General features: G+C 40.4%; 1 protein-coding gene across 2 annotated transcripts in view; it reads left to right on the top strand.

Moving 5' to 3' along the window:
* Positions 1 to 20,421, top strand: part of ARHGEF28 (Rho guanine nucleotide exchange factor 28) — a 121,395-nt gene that overhangs the window by 77,517 nt on the left and 23,457 nt on the right. For both annotated transcript variants that reach the window (XM_051642984.1, XM_051642983.1), the window contains 17 exons: positions 2,059 to 2,182; positions 3,543 to 3,675; positions 4,055 to 4,110; positions 5,554 to 5,605; positions 6,191 to 6,335; positions 6,455 to 6,576; positions 7,340 to 7,480; positions 7,952 to 8,202; positions 9,103 to 9,225; positions 9,618 to 9,735; positions 10,606 to 10,860; positions 11,554 to 11,630; positions 12,323 to 12,501; positions 13,171 to 13,265; positions 14,146 to 14,328; positions 16,595 to 16,726; positions 17,421 to 17,506. In XM_051642984.1, the coding sequence (XP_051498944.1) occupies positions 2,059 to 2,182; positions 3,543 to 3,675; positions 4,055 to 4,110; positions 5,554 to 5,605; positions 6,191 to 6,335; positions 6,455 to 6,576; positions 7,340 to 7,480; positions 7,952 to 8,202; positions 9,103 to 9,225; positions 9,618 to 9,735; positions 10,606 to 10,860; positions 11,554 to 11,630; positions 12,323 to 12,501; positions 13,171 to 13,265; positions 14,146 to 14,328; positions 16,595 to 16,726; positions 17,421 to 17,506 (2,272 nt within the window). The remainder of the gene's footprint in view (positions 1 to 2,058; positions 2,183 to 3,542; positions 3,676 to 4,054; positions 4,111 to 5,553; positions 5,606 to 6,190; positions 6,336 to 6,454; positions 6,577 to 7,339; positions 7,481 to 7,951; positions 8,203 to 9,102; positions 9,226 to 9,617; positions 9,736 to 10,605; positions 10,861 to 11,553; positions 11,631 to 12,322; positions 12,502 to 13,170; positions 13,266 to 14,145; positions 14,329 to 16,594; positions 16,727 to 17,420; positions 17,507 to 20,421) is intronic.

Genomic DNA, 20,421 nt, shown 5'->3' with positions numbered 1-20,421 from the left:
TGAGTTGTCGTGTTAGAAAGAAGAGTGAAGTAATTTGGCAGAAACTAAGCCCCCTTCTGTTCCAGCTGACCCTCAGCTATCAAAGGGGCTGAGGGTGGCTGAGATTAGTTTCTAAGTGCTGCCTAAAGCAGTGTTAGTCATCCAGTCATGCCAGCATCCCTGTTGGACCACCACAGATCTGTAGCCACTACTGACATTACACCAGTTGCCCACTGCACATACCTGAGCTAGCACGGCCACACTTCAAAGGTTTGGTCCCTGTGTTCAGGGACAGCACTTTTGGTTAGGTCAAACAATAGTGCAATTTATTGCAGCAACAGATACACAAGTCATTTGGGTTGCTGGTGATAAATTAGCTGTTTACAAAGCAAGTGCAAATACCAAGAATATGAGCAATACACCCTAACTGCTAATGGGTAAAGTGGTAAGAAAGGGAGAGAAAAGGGAAAAGGGAGTTCTAGGGAGGTTTCTAAGTTTCCTGGGGTGCACTTGGTGTGACTGCATGTTCAGATCTTAGCCAAAGGTGTTCCTTTGTGAGGGACTAGAGTCTCAGCCCCTCAACTCATCCCAGAAGTCAAGGGTAATCCTGGCAAGGGCCTGGTGATGCTATCTTCCCTAACATGGATGGCATCTTCCTTGACATCCTTCTGCTCTTAGGTCAATTTTATAGGATTGTTATCTTACAGGTGGAGCTTGAAGGACTCCAGTAATACATACCTTTGTCATGACTGCTGTAAAATTCTCTTGCTTTGCCTTCAAAGAGATAGACTAAAGAAGATTCAGGGTGCATGTTCATTGAGGGGTGGTTGTCCCCTGGGAGGTGGGTAGCTTTTGGGATGGAGGTGTGTTTTATTATAAAAGTGAGATTATAATGAGCACAGTTCACTAAAGGACAGTTGTTTGTCAAAAAAGTGACAGATTTTTGGCCAAGGGTATCAAATATGAAATTTGTCAGTTCTAGGGGACCTTCAGATCCTCATGTTTATTAGAGAGTCTAGCCATGATGTCTCCAAATGTGCAGCTTATCAGCATACTAGGCTCCCCTGATGCCAGCAGGTAGGGTTGCCTGGGGAATTACTGTGGTACAGAGTCTTTGCACGGTAGCTGAATTCCACTGTAAAGGTTCTGTGAGTTCTGTACCTTTTCTGAAAAGGTGAATATAGGCTTGACTTCAAAATCACCCTGTTAGGGGTTAATACTGGGTCGGCAATTAAACTAATTGCATAAGATTGCAAGGCCACCAAGCAGTGGCCTTGGTTCTGCACACCATTCCCCATCTGTAACTAAAACATTGTCATCAATTCTAGAAGCAGACACTTCTGTTAATTCTGTTAACAATTCTGTTAAATACACTGTTAATTTCAGCAAATGCAGCTACTTCGAAGAGACTTGACTAAAAAGTAAAATTACTAGAAAAAAATTGTGTCTATCCTGGCTCAAATCAGGACACACTTTCATCAGTCATCCCACATGAGTGTTTCCCGTGGGTGTGGGTGCTTCTGGTCCCTGTGGTGTGGGGGTCCTTGTGTCCCTGCTTTTTGAGGCCAGGCATGGGTCTGTGCAGGAATGCCATCTAGGGAGCAGAGTGGGAAAGAGGCCTCAGCACCCCTTGCAGCAGGGTGCTCAGCACTGATTTCGGGGAGCACTCCCTGCCCAGGGGATCTGTGTGCCCACACCTAGACCCTGAGCTGAGCTCAGCCTGGCTGCCCCTACACTGTCTTCACCGTGCATATCCTGCAGCGGGGATGTGCTGAGCGCTGTGCACTGCAGGGATGTGCTCCTGTTGTCCAAAACACTGTGATAAAATTAAGGGGGCTTTTAATACCATCCATGATTTGGGCAAGGTTGTAACACATTTTACATTCAGACAGCTCCATGGGCTGCTGTTTACTCCTTTTTATAAAGGAGGGGTCGCAGTCTTTTTAATAGCATCAGCTAAACTCACATTAAAACATGCAGGTGCAACTGTTAGGTGAAACAAGCACTGTCCAGATTCTGATCTCTTTTAAGGCACTTTTCCCACTAGAATCAGTTTTTTTCTGCTTGTCTCTTTTTTAGGATTCAGGAAGAAGAATGGAATAACTATATTGTACCCTCAAAAAATGAGTCAGAAAAATATAAAGTGAGTCGTACTTTCAGCTTTCTGATGAACAGAATGACCAGTACACGGAATAAGTGCAAGGTAATTTGGGATTATGTCTATGTTATTATGTATAATTATGTCACTGTAATTAAATAAATTATAGATTATAATCTATATTTTTATGTAAAGATGTTATTACAAAACCACATAAATAATAGGAAGGAAATGTATCTTTATTTTTTAATTTTAAAGCATATGCAGTATGCCCTGAAATGACCTTCAGATTAAAAAAATGGCTTTCCTTTTAAATAGCAGCCTTAAGTGAACAATATCAACTCTTTCCCTTGCCATTTTTTACATGTTATTAATAATCTCATTTGGCAATTTAGCCAAAGTTTCAATGTTTGGATTACCTTAAAGAAATACTTTGTTAAATAAAATTAAGAGGTATGGTCCTGTTCTTGCAATGACTGTCAATAAGTAATTGAGTCTGTAACTTCTACATTTGTCACTTAATAAGTTGGATTTGCCTTATATGAAATTAATGGGACTTCTTGCATGAGTAAGCACTGCTTAAAGAGTTGCAGATTCAAGGCCTGCACATGTATACTATGGAAGGTAGTTTAGAACATCTGTGGTTTAATTTTAAGACATCTGAAATTTAGATTAATGGCATCAGTCAACAGCTTGAGAGATGGATTTTGCCTATGGGATATTTCTAGCTGGCCTTTCAGCAGTTTTTCAGGCTTTCTAGTACACCCTCCTGTGCCCCAGGGTATCCTAATGTACATGGATGTGAAACTGGTTGGCTGGGATGATATCTGCAAGAGCGGCAGAGCTGGCTGTGAATGTGTATGGCTGGTCCAGCAGCCATACATTAGCCTGTGTCTGTGTGGTCTTCTAAAGGGTAACTACCAGGGCTGCTTAGAGAAATGTATGCACACACTAACATGAGTGCTGTAAAAATAGGCAGAATTTATTACATTAATTAATGGTCATTAAAAATAAGTTATTTCTGAAGTGTTCAAAGATCTGAAGTTCTCTAAATTTACGTAACTGCAGCTTTAATTTCAGAGGTATGAGTTTGCATGCATGCCTCAGGGAGCGTAGGCATTGATATTTGTGTGTGCAGTGAGTTAGCAACACTTTTTTTTTTTCCTCCTGGCCCTTCCCTGTTTACAGCTTTATAATTGTGTTGCTGCCAGTCTTCCTGGGTAATGCTTGCTGGCATAGTTGCCAGTGAAACCAATGCCTGCATAATTTCAGACTTCAACAATGTTGAATGTAATAATACAATATACTGTTACAAGTCTTCAAGGACAGGGAATAAATATTTTATAATACTTTCCTCTTGAAAGAGAATGCTTTAGTGTTTTTAAGAGTGAATCGCTCTGTCTTCTTTTCTAATGCCCTTTTTTTTTTTTTTCCTCTTTTCCTGCCTCTGCTGTTGGGGATGAAGACAAAAAATAAAGATAACAAAGATAAAGAGAAACTGAACAGACACAATTTTACAAATGGGACCTTTTCAGGAGTTATTTCATGTATAGCCTGTGAAAAAGCCCTCCTAGGAAAAGAGTCATTGCAGTGCTCTCGTAAGTAATTGCTGGCTTTTGCATGTGAACCTAAAGAGCTCTGAATCCAGAATTGAGGTTGTGGTTCAGTGTTTTGTTTCAAAAAGAAACCTTTCCTAGGTTTGGAAGTACCTCCTTTGTGTAACAAGCTGAGATTGGCAAGGATAGAGGGAGGAGAACTGGCAGGTGGCAGCTTCAGAAGGTGCCACGGCTATCTCCTAACCCCAGGACATTAGGCAAAAACACCTTTCCTCCCAGGGGCTCTAACATCAGAGCATCCTCGGGGCTTATTTAGTAAGTGGACCTGGAGACAGGAAAAAGATGAAGCCTCAGAGTAACATTTTCTCCAGGCTAGAGACAGTGTTTGGTGCCAGGCTTTGAAATGTGTCTTTTCTTTCAGATTGCAACCTGATTGTGCATAAGAGCTGCAAGGAGGGTGCTCCTGTGTGCACCAAGGTAACCTCCTATACCACACCATTCTTACTAGAGCATATCTGCTTTCCAAGGAGTCTGGAATCATGAAGGAAAAAAGAAAGTACACACAGCCTGCCCAGGCTAGTGTCTATATGCAAAGGGCTGCAAGGCTGTCAAAATATCTAATGTGAGAAACAGAGTAAGCACTGTGCTTGAACAACAGTTTTTATAAGAGGGTCAAAAAACAGTTTAAAGAGATATTTTTATTTTTTAAGAATTCAAGCTTGAATTGTGAAATGATGTGCCTGGAGGGATGCAAAGGGAATTGAAAAGAAAGGCCACTTTAAATCACTTATAGCCCCTTTTATAGAGGGGGTGCTCTTCCATGTTTGGAATAATGGAAAGCAGAGATGGAAGGGACTTTGAGAGGCAACCTAGTCTGTCTCCTTACTCTTGGTCAGGCTGACTTCTAGCTAACAGTTTGGGCATATGTTTGTCTGACCTGTTCTGAAAAATCTCTGGAGGGGGAGATTCCACAGCCTGCCTAGGCAGTCACTCCCAGTGTTCAGCTGCCACTGTAAACAGGGCAAAATCAGCACTGGTGCTGATGGATACTGCATTCTTTTAAGTAGGAATACGTGTGTGGTTTGGCTATCATGACAAAGACATAATTTTCAAAAGCAGATGTGTAAGGCTTCTGCCCTCATGGAATAAAATGGGACCTGCAGAGAAGTGTGCCACAGTAATACAGGTCATTTTTCTGATTGGTTGAGTGTGTCTTTCTAGTGTAGCTGGGGTTTGCATTATGATGCCTTGCAAGGAGAACGTTTCTGTACATTCTCTTCTGCATAAACAAGCCTTGAACTGGACATAAATCAGGTTTTATTTATTTTGGTTATAGTTGTCATGTCATAGCCTTGCACAAATTTCTGGGCAACTTTAGGGCATTAGAATAGCTGAGCTGGCAGTTTTAATTACTCAGGCTGGTGGGCTATTTGTCGAGAGGAGGCACAAGCCCCCACCATCTCAACGAGGTGAAGAAAATGTACACTGAGCCACCTCAAGTAAAATACATGCCTAAACACAGCAGGCTTTTGCTACAGGTTTGCAAAAGTCCACTACAAAAGGGGGATTGATTCTGCCTCTTGATACCTGGGGTTCCTGCCCTGACACAAATATGTCAAGCTTATTTGAACATAAAGCCCTGATTGTGAACTCCTTTTCTTACAGCCTTCACAGGTAATATTCATACAGAGAAATGCTGTAACTGAGTGACTCAGTTTAGAACAAACAGATTAAGTTTTGTATTGTAGTACATATAATACCATTCTACTTTGAATATTGTTATCCTAAAAAATAGGACCATAATTTAGGACCATGTTCTTGAAACCCTTTTGTGTAATGATATGTGGAATACTGACTTGACTATTCATTATGTTAACAGCTATGATTAAATTGCAATTTCATAAGTTGTTCTTTTTTCAGAAATCCCAGGAGAGGTACCATAATAAAAACAAACCCAAAGCTGGTGTAACAAGTAAGTTAAGAAGTGTAAACCTAGCACTTCTAAGTTAACTCTTGTCTAAAAATCACAGCATGAATGGCATGAACTATCCTACATAGTTTGTGTGTTTCTATTTTTCATTTCACTGTCTGTGAGGAAGTACGTAAGTGCATGTGTCTCTAACATTACTAGGTTTTTTTTTAATAAATTACTGTTGAATTAACTCATTTTCTACTAAAATGGAAGCTTTGCTATGTTTTATTTTCAGTGAGAATGAAAATAAAAACTACTCATTCTGTCTTGTGCTTTTTGAGTACATAATTTACCATATGTACAAATATTTGGGTCTCCTGTGGTCAGGTTGCAATGTTAGAGCATGTATGTTTTGATATTGTTTTCTTCTCAATAATATCCATGCCAGAGCTATTCCACTTTGCCTGAGGCTTATTTGTATGTTCCCTTAGAGAGTATCACCATCTCGTACCATGGCAAGTGGACATTTATGATACCTAGTGCAGGTCAATATGAACACCAGTTAGCATTTCTCAGTGTCAGTGTGTTGTTGATGACATACTCTACTCGGTTTATCAGAATGTTGTGTTGTGCTTTGCCTCACAGATTCCCTGCCTGGAGACATTTCACAGATGATGCTCTCCTCAGTGCATCCTTCTTCCTCTATGCCTATTGGACTGTCTGCTGGAAGGGAAGTCTTACAACAGTCCCACTTCTTGTCTAAAAGTGTCCCTAGTGCTAGTTTTGAAAGGTAGAGGGCAGCTGCCAGGGAGCTATGCTGAATGCATTCTTCAGCATTTCTTGGAAAATTGAAACCATTAAACAAATGTGGGATTTTTTTTTTTAATTTATTTTTTTTCTCTGCTGTAGAAGATCTGTGCCATTTTCTGAACAAGATTCTGAGGCTAGCACCTGGAGGTCCAAGTCACGCTCTGAAGAGATGTTACAAGCACTAGGGACCTTCACTTCAATGGATTCTTTTATGATGGAAGGTGGGAAGCATTGCACAGACACTGCATTTTATAACTTGTATTGGAAATTGGAAATAACAGTGCAGAACAGAAAAAATCCCTAGTTTATATAGGAAGCCACTTCATCTCTTATAAGAACTGTAGAGCACCTATTTTTTATAATTACAAGTGTGTCTCATTAAAATGATACAATCAGATATATTAGTCTTTAAATACAACTCAATTGACAGTGTACACTGCAAAATGTAAACTTGCATCACTTGTATTTCCTGAGTAGTCCAAATATCGTGCTTCCTGCTGGTGAACTGCCTTCCTAAAATTGCTACATTTCCTTGTGAAGTGAATGGTAATAGGCTTTTTCTGTAGCTAGGTGTGAGACTGAATTTCAAAGGTGAAGGACATTGACTCACAAAGGATGGTGAAGGTATCTCTCACTGGGCATCTACTTTTGAAAATGCTGGAGTTTATTTTTAAATTTTAAAAAGTTTATTCAAACAAAGAAGTATAAATAGGATTTAATCTGAGAAAAGGAGGGTGTGGTTTTGTTTTGTTGTTTGTTTGTTTTTTTTTTCTCCTCTCTCACTGTCACATTTACATTTCAACACTTTGGTAATTATGCTTACATCTGGTGAGCTTCTCTGATGTAAAGCCACTGCCAATGTTTGCAGAAGCCTTGTCTAAAGTTCATCCCTGTGATGTGTTCCCCTTACTATTCGAATAGATCTGAACATGTTCCCTTACTGTTCATTTGCCTGGTGTTAATGAGATATACATTTTGTCATAGATTATGTGGATTTGTCTCAGTGGACTGATCTCTGCACAGATGCACAAGAGTTTGAGGCAGAGTCCTGGAGTCTTGTTGTGGATCCAGTGTTCTGCAGCAAGCAGGAAAAGGATGTCATCAAGAGGCAGGATGTAATTTTTGGTCAGTGTTTCAAAGCTTTGTGTAGGTTTAATAACAATTTGTTGTAGAAAATAGAGAATCTACACATTTTATGTCCAGAAGAATGAATGCAGCAACTCAGAATAATAAGGATGTTCAAAGTACATTTTTGTCAGAAATTAATGTGTCTGAGAGCTAAGGAAGTGGGGAGTAGTAACTGTCAGAGACATGTCTACCCTGTTTGCAGAACGGTTGAGGTTGGAAAGGACCTCATCTGATCCTCAAGCTCAAGCAGTTGCAACCCCAGTTTGTTCAACAGGGAGCACTTGAGAGAACTGTGCCAGGGCCAGATAAATTAAGTCTTCCTGCTGATATAGTCTATTAGGTTTGAGGCTCACAAAAACCAAATTATTATGAATGTCTATTTGGAAATCTTTATTAATTTGAATCCTTAGCAGTTGTGCAAAATGTTCAGCTGATTACTATACTATGCTCTATTCTTTTATACTGCAGAGCTGATGCAAACAGAAGTGCATCACATCCATACCCTCTTCATTATGTCTGAAATATTCAGGAAAGGGATGAAGGAAGAACTGCAGCTGGACCACAGCACAGTGGACAGAATATTCCCTTGCTTGGATGAGCTTCTGGAGATGCACAGGCAATTCTTCTGCAGAATGAAGGAGAGACGCCAAGAATCATGTGAAGCAGGGAATGAACGTAATTTTGTCATCAGCAGAATTGGAGACATCCTTGTGCAGCAGGTAGCCATATAATCTCTCTTAATCCTTTATGTACTCAAGGTTCCCAAATTAAACAATTTCTTGACTTTACAACTTGTGTGGGCAGGAAGAGGGCTGTGGTTGCCTCATAAAATTCAACGACTGTCCCCTCCAGATTATTGCAGAGGGAAACAGCAACAAGAGAAATTAATTACTGACAGGTAACTGGGGTGTACTTGGGATGAATTTCTTCCTACATGGAACAAGTGATGAGGAAGGTAATAAACTTGATCCTGTTCATAGTAGAAGGCTGCTGCCATCGTACCATAGACTGCAAAAAATGGAAGCAATGGATTTACTTTTTTAACAGCTCAGCAGAAGTGTGAAGAATTGACTGATGATGGAAAATAAACTACCAGTTAATTTATTGTTGCATTCTGTCATGGTGCATCTTGAGTTGCTGCTCACTAGAGGAGGGGTGCTCATGGCATATTGATGGTGGTCATTGAACAGCTAACTGCTTGATGGTCACACTTAAGTTCCTTGCAATGAGGAGATTGCATTTTTTCACCTTCAGTCAGTCAGTTTTCACTCCACTGACATAAAGAAGCTGAACCGTTATCTTGTAGGCAGTGTGGAGATCAGACAAATACAAATAAACCTCAAAGGGATTGTGTTTGCAAAGAGGTGAAGGGAATATTGTTATAATAATTGTTCTAGCTGATATTGGCAGGTAGTGGAGGTCACGTGTGCTCTCTCCAGCTTACATTTCTCTTCTTTCTCCTAGCCTGTTTTCGTCCTGTAGTGACAGGCCCTGATAGTGAAATGCAGAGAACTTGACAAACAAATAGCATAACATTTCAGTATCTGTACGTTAATTAAAGATATACACTTTCCTGTTAGGCACAATGTTGAGCACAATCCACTTATTACTTTCTCCAGTTTTCAGAGGAAAATGCAACTAAAATGAAGGAAATATACGGACAATTTTGCAGCCATCAGAAAGAAGCTGTTAATCTCTTCAAAGAGTTGCAACAAAACAAGAAGTTCCAGAATTTTATTAAAGTAAGTTTACGTGGAAATGCGATCACTATTGACAAAATACTCAGGGAAAAGATAGGTAGCTTTTACTTAGATTTAGGATTGAAATTATATACATTAAATCACTTTTAATAGCTAACAAAAATGGCAATTATTTTTCCTTCTTTACCACTGAGCTGATAAATTGTATTTTTCTTTCAAAATTTAGAAACCTTTGGCATCCAGTGTGTATTACACGCATGTTCTTGTTATAGTACACCTCATCCCTCAGGGCAGCAACTGTTCCTTGGGGATGCTTCAGATAACCCAGCGTTTTGGTTTAGGTTATTTTAATGTGTTTGGATCGTATTTCTTATTAGTCAGTTGGGGGTTTAATATGCATTTGCTACTTATAGTATGTATTTGTATCTATGCAGCTGAGAAATAGTAACCTATTGGCACGACGCCGAGGAATCCCGGAGTGCATCTTGCTTGTCACCCAGCGAATCACCAAATACCCTGTTCTGGTTGAAAGGATATTGCAATACTCAAAAGGTGAATAAAAACTGAAGTGTTGCTTCATGTCCAGAATCTTAGTATGTTTCTAATATAAGGAATATGCACTACTACAGTATAACAAAAGATGAAATTCACTGCTTTGTAGAGAACCAGGACAATGTAAAAAAGTACTGTTAAGGCAGATGTCACCTAAACAGGGTGTCTGGTGTATGTCGTCTTTGTCAAGGCCAGACTGTGAAGATTTACAATATTCCAGCTGGGTAAGCCATAGAAGTCCAGAAAAGCATACTTGTTTTAAGAAACGATCTTGAATAGCAATGGTGAAGTACTTCAGACATGCATCTGCACCTTCTTTGAAATTAAATCTGGTGGAGTCTCTTGTAAGAAAGGGTAAACAAACATTTAATAAATTGCTTTCCAGTTCTTCAAACCATGTTTGAATGAACTCTAGAATTTTGTAGAACTTTTTAGAAATATTAATACATTACAGATATTGCCCCACAAATGGGCAATAAGTGGTGTAGAAAGTTGCATATCCAAATGTAAAACCTCTGTGCTTGCAATCCTCTTTCAGGGTGTTTTTTCACTTAGTCAGAAGAGTAATATGACTTATTTAGCCAGTAACTTCTAAAATGTGCTAACAGCTTATAAATATGTCAGAAACTATTCAATGTGTTATTTTGCCTAAAGAGTAAATCTGAGGATTGTGTCATCTTTTAACAGGCAAGTGAAACAAAGATAGATGCCTCTAATATTTCTAGTAAACTGATTGCCAGTTTCAACTTAAAATGACATATTTATCAATTTAAGCTTTGCATCCTGTTATTGTTGCCAGGAAGTAAGGACTAATGTCTTCTCTTGAATATGCTAACTACTGACATGTTGTTTATTTTTTATTTCATACAGAAGGAACAGAAGAACATGAAGACCTGTGCAAAGCCCTTTGTCTAATTAAGGACATGATTGCAGCAGTAGATTTGAAAGTGAATGAGTATGAGAAAAAGCAAAAGCTGTTGGAAATTCTCAGTAGAACTGAAAACAAAACGTACACAAAACTGAAAAATGGCCATGTTTTTAGGAAGCAAGACTTGGTGCGGAAAGAGAGGATTCTTCTCCATGAAGGCTTAGTGTACTGGAAAACTGCAACTGGTCGTTTCAAAGGTATTCTATCTGAACAGTAAAGTCCTTTAACACTTTATTTGCAAATAACATATGAAGATTGTTTGGTTTAAGAATCAAGATACTTTATCACTTATGTGCTGTTCTTCTCTGGTACTGGGACATACGCAGTAGAAAAAAAAATCTGCAGGCACATTTGGTTAGAGTCTGATTTGTATGTGCAACCCCAGAATTTGATTTTTGTGTTAATCATATGTAGGGGTTGGGTTTTTTTGAAGCTTACTGGTATTTTCTGTGCAACCTCATAAAGCTATTTTTTATATTATTTCATAAATACTTTTACCAGTGTAATACTGCTGTCAGTGTATGTTACAGCATAGGCAAAACAAAATTTGTGTGGGTTAGTCTTTGCAAGGCTGCCTATGAGTAGCTTTGTGAAGCTGTGTTATCACTGAAGCAAGGGTTTCTTTTTCCCCTGGGCCAGTGCCTCAGCATGGTGCTGCAGAATGGTAGGCAGCAGAAAATGTGGTCTTTCCTGGGTCATACAAAGTTATGGCACGCAGTTTCTTCATGCAGAACATAGGCTAATCTAGATATTTCCTGTTTAGCTTACTGTAGGATTCTGTGGGATATTTATTTATCAAGGCTTCTCCCTTTTTGAAGATAAAAGACGAAATTAACTGTAATTGTAATAGCTTTAATTAAAAACCATTGTTTCCCTTTTCTCATTTTAAGACACCTTAGCTCTGCTTCTGACTGATATTCTACTGTTCTTACATGAAAAAGATCAAAAATACATCTTTGCAGCTGTTGTAAGTATATTATTAGATGATTGAATATACACATTACACTTTTATTTGTATATTTCTCAAAAGTGATGTTATTTTCTGGGTTATTCTTTTTTAAAAAAATAAAAATCCTGGTAGTGTATTCAGACCAGTAATATGCAGTATATGCAAGATTGAGTTTATTTTCAAAATAAAATTATCTTTTAAGGAAGAAGGATGGAAATTAACAGAATTACATTTTTAGTGTCATGCCTTATCTGATTATAAAGGAATGAAGTAGAGCAGGCTCTTTCAATTATCTAAAATAAGTTTAAACTTCGGGTTCTGTAAAACAAAGCAGAAGAATTACTGCAAATGTAATAGTAAACAAGTAAAATGTGTGAAAGGTCAAAGAGAGAAGTTCTCAAAGTATATGAACGTGAACATTATATGAATACTGTGGCTCAGTATCATTGACCTTCTGAGTTTTACTTGTTAACACATACCCACTGCCTTACTTGTTTGGAAATACTGTAAGGTATTTCTAAGAATAGTTTAAAAAGATGTCTGAATACTCAAAATTTTCAGCCTCTTACACTTGGCAAGAACATGTGTAGTCTTGAGTACACCAGGCCTAGAACTAGTCCAATTAATTGAAAAACTGTGCTCTTCTAAAAGTGTGATGTATTAAAAGAGGGTAATTTATTATTTACAAGTGCTATGTGTGTTTCCTCCAGGACCAGAAGCCTTCTGTTATCTCTCTTCAGAGGCTCATAGTAAGAGAAGTAGCCAACGAAGAAAGGGGGATGTTTCTGATTAGTGCTTCATCTGCAGGGCCTGAGATGTATGAAGTTCATACCAACTCTAAAGAGGAACGTAACAATTGGATGAGGCATATTCAAGATGCAGTGGAAAGGTAGAGGAAAAGGCTTTTGTTTTTCATCCTGTCAGTCCAAAGTAGAGAGGAGATGGTTGGATATTGTGGCAGTGTGCTCGCTGTTCTGCATTGCACTGGATTCATGCTATGAGGTTGTCTTTTAACTCTGAGCTCGGGATTCACAGACTCCAAAACTCCACCATCACGTCTGCTGAACTTCCTATCTCCCTTCTGGTTTCCCACTAAATCAGCAGACCCATCCCACTCTCCATTAGATGTCCTTAGCAGCCATTGTAAGCTTCCCTCACCTTTGCCTTTGGCACTGGATGCTTTCCAGAGTCCTGTAGGTGTCCATATAACCATTTTGGGGAAATCCCCAATCATGCCTGTTATTTTGGTCTCAGCTCTTTAAGAATGGCAAGGAAAGCATTGCTCCTCATGGGGCTTAAAATTATGCTTAGCACAGTTAATCTGCATGAAGGCCAGCGACCCTTTCACTTCACCATGCAGCCTTAACAGAATTAAAATATGTCCTTCTGTCTGGTTTATGTCCAGTTGCTGCTTTTTAAAGAAGCAGACAAATGACATGCTTCTGGATTTTAGTAGAAGTTGGTGCTGATGTTGTTTTCTGTTATGCAACGCTGTACTGAAGATGAATATAGGGTGTGCAGATTTTTCTTTATCCACCTTTGCTCTTCATCTTTGAAGTTGTCCAGAGGAAGAAGAAGAAAGAAAAATGAGTGAATCTGATGAGGACAGACGTGTTGCTGAGGCCAAAGCATCCAGAATTCAGAAATATCAAGGTGTGATACCTTTCCTGACACCTTGAGAGCTCCTGCATCCTGAGAGTTCAGGGTGAATGAGTCATGTGCCCTTACTGGCTGGTGGGTTCAGAGTAGCTTGACAGGCAGAATCACAGCAGAGAAAGATGAGGTGGTCTGATGGTTTAGTCTGAGATTATTGAAAAAGAACATTTTTTTTTTTCCAAACACTTTATATTTTTGCTACATTACCATGAGTAAAAAGGAAAGAGAAAAATGGATACTTTCAGAATAAACACTGATTTTCCCAGATTAGCATCAGGGCCGGCTAACTCCATGTTTGTGGAGATACCGCAAATTTTCAGTAATTGTGTGACTTTGTGCTTTTTTATGGCATTTCATCCTTTGCTATTATTATTTTTGTCTGAATATGTAGCTGATGGAGAGAAATTACGCTTCTTTGTTTTTTTACACCTAACCTCCACATCTTTATACTGCTGTGAGGAGGAAAGAAATTTCAGCCATGTCCTTCCTGTACAGAGCCACAGGGAAGGGCATCAGTCTGCTGGGAGCAGATGATGATCTTTGACGTTGAAGTACTGAACCAGTATACCTTCTGGCTGCCCGAGCCAAATGCTTTTCTGGCATTGATCATTGTGAATGCAACAGGAGGCAGTTGAGGTCCCCAGACCTAATAATTTTTTATAAGACCACCTCATCATGGTAAGGCACTGGTCTGACCTTCTGCCAGGGTCTGTGCCAGATTTCATTAGAGCAAACAATGGCATGAATTTGGTTCCTGCCACTTAAAAAAGGCCTGGCTTGAGTTAGCAATGTCTATGTGGCATAAGGGTTAGAAGGGTGAATGAGGAACGTGCTTTGCCTGCAGGATAAAAATACAGTGTTCAATTTTGGTTGACAGAATCACTGAGTAACCAGGATCAGCAGATCTGTAGTTATCTGGAAGAGAAGTTGCGTATATATGCAGAACTGGGAGATATGAGTGGGTTTGAGGATGTTCATGTAGAACCTCGTCTCCTTATCAAACCTGATTTTGGAGAAACTCCACAGGCAGCTTCACTGCTGGCAGCAGCACTCAGAGAAGGTGAGTTTGCATGGGAAGAGTGGGCTGGTGGCTCTTTACGTGGGCAGATAATTCAAGGTAAAAAAAAGCACAGCCATGTTGCATTGTGCTGCAGTTCTATCAGGTCTGAAGAACTGGCAGTGTCAAAACTTGGCAAAGGGCATGTGAGAGAAGTATTTCAGGTTTTTAACTGTCAGATGCAAGAGATGGCACCTGCTAACTTGTAAGATAAGAAATACGTTCAGTGCATAATATTATATATAAGCAGGCGGGACATGGTGTTAGGTTGCACCTGAGGGTTGTTTCTGTATTTGTCATCCTCCCAGTACAACCCTGTGAAGCAGATCACAGGATGCAGGATGACATTGCATCTGCCCCCCAACATTCACTTACCTTGCTTGATTTGGTGACAGATCAAAATCATATAGGGTCAAATACAGACCCAACTGCAGATGATCGCAGCAGATCAGTGATGCAATAGTAAATGTCGTTTTATCTAAAATTAAAGCCTATATTTATACACCTTATTCTACCCACTTCTAATTTTCATTTTCACTTTCTGTCATGCTGATGTTGATGCTGATGATGTATTGGATTTCAGGACTCCTCAGGAAACTGTAAGGAATTTACAGTTGTTTCCTCTGTAGGCAATTTGTGGGGATCATTTTCCAGAACAGAAATACTAAGTCCCTGAGCTAATACCAGACTATACAGGAATAAAGCGTTGTTCACAGTAGAGAAGGATAGAATTAGAGAGTGCTTAAGCAAATTGGATATATACACAAATCCACCAGATGAGATAGGATAAATCCAAGGCTGCTCAGGGAGCTGGCCATTGTCACTGTGGGGCTACTTTCTATGATCTTTGAAAGGTCACAGTGATCAGGAGAGGTTCCTGATGACTTTGAGAAGGCAAGCATCACACCCATCTTCAAGAAGGAATATATAGGGAACTACAAAATAGTTGGCCTCGCTGCCATCTCTCAGACAGTGATAGAGCAAATCCTCTTGAAAGCCATTTACAAGAGCATGAAGAACAGGAAGGTAACTGGAAACAACCAGCATGGATTCATCAAGGACAAATTATGTCTGAGCAACCTAAGGGGTTTTATGATGAGAGGAGAGCAATGCATGTTTACCTTGATTTCTGCAAAGCCTTCAACACTGTCTGCACTAGCTGTAGTATCCTTACAGCTGAATTGGTGAGATGTGGACTGCATAACTGAATGGAAAACCAGCTGGATTGCTGGGCTGATAGGATTGTGACCACTGATAGGATGTCCAGCTGGCAACATGTTATTAGAGGATTCCCTTAAGCATGGATCTTGAGACTAATGCTGTTTAACATATTTATTAATGAAGTTAACCAATGGGTTGAGTAAACTCTTAGCAAATTCATGGCTGTCACCAAATGATGCAAAGTGATCAATGTGCTAGAGAGACCTCTACAGATTGGGAAAACAGACTAAGGGAAACCCTTAGTTTGACAAAGACAAGAACAAAGTCCTACATCTGAGCTGAGGTAATGCCATGTGTTCATAGAGGCTGGACACTGACTAGATAGAAAATAGCTTTGCAGATATGCACCTGGGAGTTCTGCTTGACAGCAAGTTGACCATGAAACAGCAATTTGCCCTTGTGGCAGAGAAGGCCAACTACCTCCCAGGCTGCTGCATTAGGAGGAGAGTTGCCAGCAAGTTGAGGGAGGTAATTCTTCCTCTGCTCACCCCTGGTGAGTTGTATAAGTGCTGTGAGCAGTGCTGGGCTGCGCTGAACAGAAGAGACATTGACAATCTGGAGCAAATCCAGCAAAGGACACCAAGATTACTAGGGGACGTGATGTCTGAGGAAAGACTGAGACTGTTCATCCTTGAGAGAAGGTGGCTTGGTGGGATCTCATTTCTGTCCTCAGCTGCTTAATAGGGGGAAGCTAGAGAGAAGCCAGAGATTTTGTGGAGGAATGAGCTGATAGGACAAGAGACAAAAGGCACAAGCTGGAACATGGGCAATTCTAATTAAATGAAAGGAAAAATTATATACCATAAGGACGGTCAAAAACACAGCCCAGAGAGGCTGTGAAATCTCCATCTTTGAAGATGTTAAAAGCTTGCCTGTGCAAAGCTCTGAGCAACCCTATTTAGTTTGACCAGCTTTGAGTAGGGTGTTGGATAAGATGATCTCTGAAAGTCTCTTCCAACCTAAATGGTTCTATGATTCTGTCACTGATTTCTGTCTTAAGGAGCTATTTAAGGGCCCTCTGTAATTCTGCATGTTTTCTTTTCTCTAGTTGAGAGTCTCCATGTTGCTGTAATGACATCACAAGTGAGTGAAACAGACAGATCACCAGAGGAAAGTATTGAAGAATTAAGTGTGAAACAGAGATTTAGTGCCAATGAACTCTTGGAATCTGTCCCTGGTGGTGAGTAAAATTTGATGCTTTTACATATTCATAGAGCTAAAATAACTGATACTGGGTTGGTTTTTTTGGAAAGCTTTCTCAGTCCATGGCAGAATCAATAGAAAATAATGTAATAAAAGTTGTGTTTGGGCAAATGCTCAGACAGTGATATAACTTCACTGAAGTAAGTGGACAATTTGCATCCACTGCACCTTTTCTGTAGCACATGCACATTTTCAGCAGTATTGAGTCAGATTTGCATATCTCCATATGATTTCTCATCGTTGTTCCCCAGCTGCACAGGAAATCTACATTGCAGGATATAGGCCATTTCCCAAATCAGCCAAACTGATCAAAAGGCCTGAAAGCCAGGATTGACATTCCAGTAATTTCAGCTATAAACGGTAGCATGAATTTCTTGCAATGAAGATGAAAATAAAGTCCTGTAAAAACATTGCTGTAGAGCATTTTTAGTTATATGATTTTACTTATCTCCAAACTTTTTTAAGTGAAACACTGCTAATTTTTAAGGTGGGAAGACTGGATTGTTCCACCTGTGCTATCCTGGCTTCCAAACTTGTTTTTGTCCCAGCCTAGAATTCATTATGCAACTCCAAATTACACAAATCTCTATTTTCAGCATTCTGTGAGTGGCCATAAAAAAGTGTCCCCTTTGTTTCTTTTTCTTACATTTTATTGGGGCTTTATTTGTTAGATGCAGAAATAAAAGAAGTTGAAGAATCATCTGAAGTTGATGTCAGTATTGAGAAGGAAATGGCAGGTGCCAATCTAGAGGATAAGGTATTGTAAACAATTTTTTCTTTCTGTGTTGCATGTAGTACTCTGAGCACTGGGAATGTAAATGGTATTCATTTACATTTCATTCAGTCAAAAAGACTGTTTCAAAACAAAAAGCATGGGATAGGCACATTTCACCCAAATCCAGATAATTCAATGTAACAGAGGTCACTGCAACTAATAATGAAATTTTAAAGAGCAATCATAAGCAATCCAAATGCAGAACAACTTTCCTGCTGGGCTGGCAGATCAGTAGGTTGTAATAACAGCCACAGTGTTCTTGTCCACCTGTCAGTTTGGTTCTCTGCTGTCATCATTCAATACATCCTCCTCTGTGGACCTGACAATAGTATTCCCTCTGCTCCCTTCTCCTAATCACAGGATGGATGAAAGTTGCCTGCAATGACAGAGACCTCAACTAATGTAAGGAAGACTTATGCATTGGAAGAACTTCTTCCTGAGAGCAAGCACATAAAATAGGATGGATTGTTTTACACCAGCTTGTTTCAGAATTTTGAATTAAAACAAAATGCAGCAATTAGAGAAACTGCCCATTTTTTAATGTCCTGTAACTGATAAGCAAGTCTGGGGAAAAAGCAGAATGAAAAGTCAGTTCTGGGCAAAATTAAGAGTGGCAAATTTAATGTAGTAGCAGAGTGTTAGAGTAAGAGCAGAATAATTACTGTGTGGAAATAAAGTGAACTGTAATTGTTGAGTCCTTAGGTGGAGAAGCAGGACCATGAAAGGAATAATGGGGACAGATGAAATTAGAGGATACATGACTTGAAATGGAACACAAAGTTTGCTAGTAAAATGAGATATTTAGTGTTAGGATGCTGTTTTAGCATCAGATCTGAAAGAGGGCTTGTGTCCCTGAAACTTTGCTGGTTTTTTTCCATAGCTATTTCTGAATGATTCCTGCTAATACACTAATCTCCCTATAGCCTCACCTTGTGTTCAACTTTAGATCATCTTATTTACCAGACTGCTGTGTTAGAAGGAGTAGGAAGAAGAATGTGTGTGGAAAAAATGGAACAAAAACAAAAGTCCAAAGTGAGGGAGCACAGAAGCTAGCAGAGTGGAAATAAAATAACCTAATAGAGGGCTCAGTTCTAGCCCCTTAAATGTTCCAGTAGCTCCACATGAAAACGTTGCCATTGGGGATATAGAGAAGACAGAGCCAGATGTTTGTCAGAGCTGCACAGCAAAAGGATTGACATCCAAGGTTACAAGTTGCAGCAAGGGAAATTCTGATGGTATAGATGGAAAAAAACCCACACCACCTGAGTAATCAAGCAGGAACAGGTTGTTTGGAGAGACTGTAGGGTCTCCATCCTTGGAGGTTTGGGGGATTTGTCTGGACAGTGCCCTGAGCAACCTCATCTAACTTTGAAGATAGCCCTGCTTTGAGCTGTAGTTGGAATAGGTGTCCGCAGCAAATTCTTCCACCCTGTTATTGTTCTGGGCTCGCCCTTGGGCAAGACTCGTGTCACATCTTAACATGTCAGAATCAGACTTGCCAGGAGGTGGCAGAACGACCAAACAAAACAATCAAGGCCAGGGGCTTTCGAGGACGGAGGCTGTTCTCATGCCTGCCTTCGGTCTCTGGTTGTGCAGTCCTGAGTTTGTGGGATGGCAGCACTGGACTCAGGTCAGCTGGCCTGGGAAGCCAAGAGCCAGACAGCCGAAGCAAAAGACCCTAGCTGAGCGGTTCGATGCTGAGCAAGCATCAGAAGGAAGACCCTGTACAACACACGAGGTCCCAAGTGGTCAGCTGTGATGGAATGTCCTTATCTTGTCACCCCTGCTTCTGCCTTGTAATCACACCTCTGAGGCAGGGAGCATACAGCCTGCTCTGCGATCTGCCCATCCTCATCTCCACTGCTGCTCATCTCTCTGACACAAGGTGCTGGGGAAGAGCAGCAGGGAGGTGATGATGGCTCACAGCACAGGTTGAACAGATGAAAGTGTGGCTCCAGACTTAGCTGAAACTAGAGGGCTTGTGCTGAAGCTGTACCAGTGCAGCGGTGATGCTGCTGTCACCCAAACTAACTTGACTAAACCTGCCTTGGGCTCATCCTCCAGCGCTCCAGTAGTCCTGCAGAGAGCAGACCACAGGTGCTTGGGCTGGCCACGTGCTAGTCTGTGGCTGTGCCAAAGCCAGTTAAACCTTTATTCCCCCTGTACCCTTTCCTTTACTATATTAAAAAGGGCTTAAATAACTGAAAGAGACCTCACTCTTGTTCAGCATGTAAGCTCTTCTTTGTACACTCACTCTTCCTTACCTCACCCTGCTAGCATCTCCTTCTCTTCTCTCTTACTCTTGGCCCAGCTCTTCCTCCTTGCCCGCTGCTTATATTGGCTGCCCAGTCAAGGGAAAGCAGAGCTCCACCGTGTCTGTCCTTGTGCTGTGCAGAGGCACCCATGCAAAGTCCTCTGTTTCTCACAGCAGAGCTCGGGAGTTATATGGCTCCTGGATGCAGTGAGAAGTGGAGAAGGAAGTGAAGATGTGGGGAGGGAATGCAGCGAAATACTGGAGCTGATGAGAGAGAAAAGGGGAGGAAAAGCCACAGCTGGTGCTCCCTTTCCCCCCCAGCTTTGTCTGTGTTGAGTTGTGTTTCAGGGCCTGGCCTTTTTCATCTTCAGTTATCACAGCTAAATGGAGCACCTGCTTTGCTCTCTGTAATGGAAAATGAGTCTCAGTAGAGAACTTAAGAGAATCAGAGAGAGCAAATATTCCCCAAGCCCACCTCTGGAAAAAAAGAGAAAACTCATACAGGAAGTCTTTTCAGCATAGCCTCTGAAGGGATTGTGTTTAATTTCTCCACTGTTTCACTTTATCTTTCTCAGAGCAGCTGTTCTTCATGCTGAAGGGATTATGGGTGGCTTCACCCCATAAATTTAAAAAGCTTCTTGGG

Source organism: Apus apus, chromosome Z (genome assembly GCF_020740795.1).
Source record: "Apus apus isolate bApuApu2 chromosome Z, bApuApu2.pri.cur, whole genome shotgun sequence".
Lineage (NCBI taxonomy): Eukaryota > Metazoa > Chordata > Aves > Apodiformes > Apodidae > Apus > Apus apus.
This window is presented reverse-complemented; position numbering and strand designations above follow the sequence as displayed.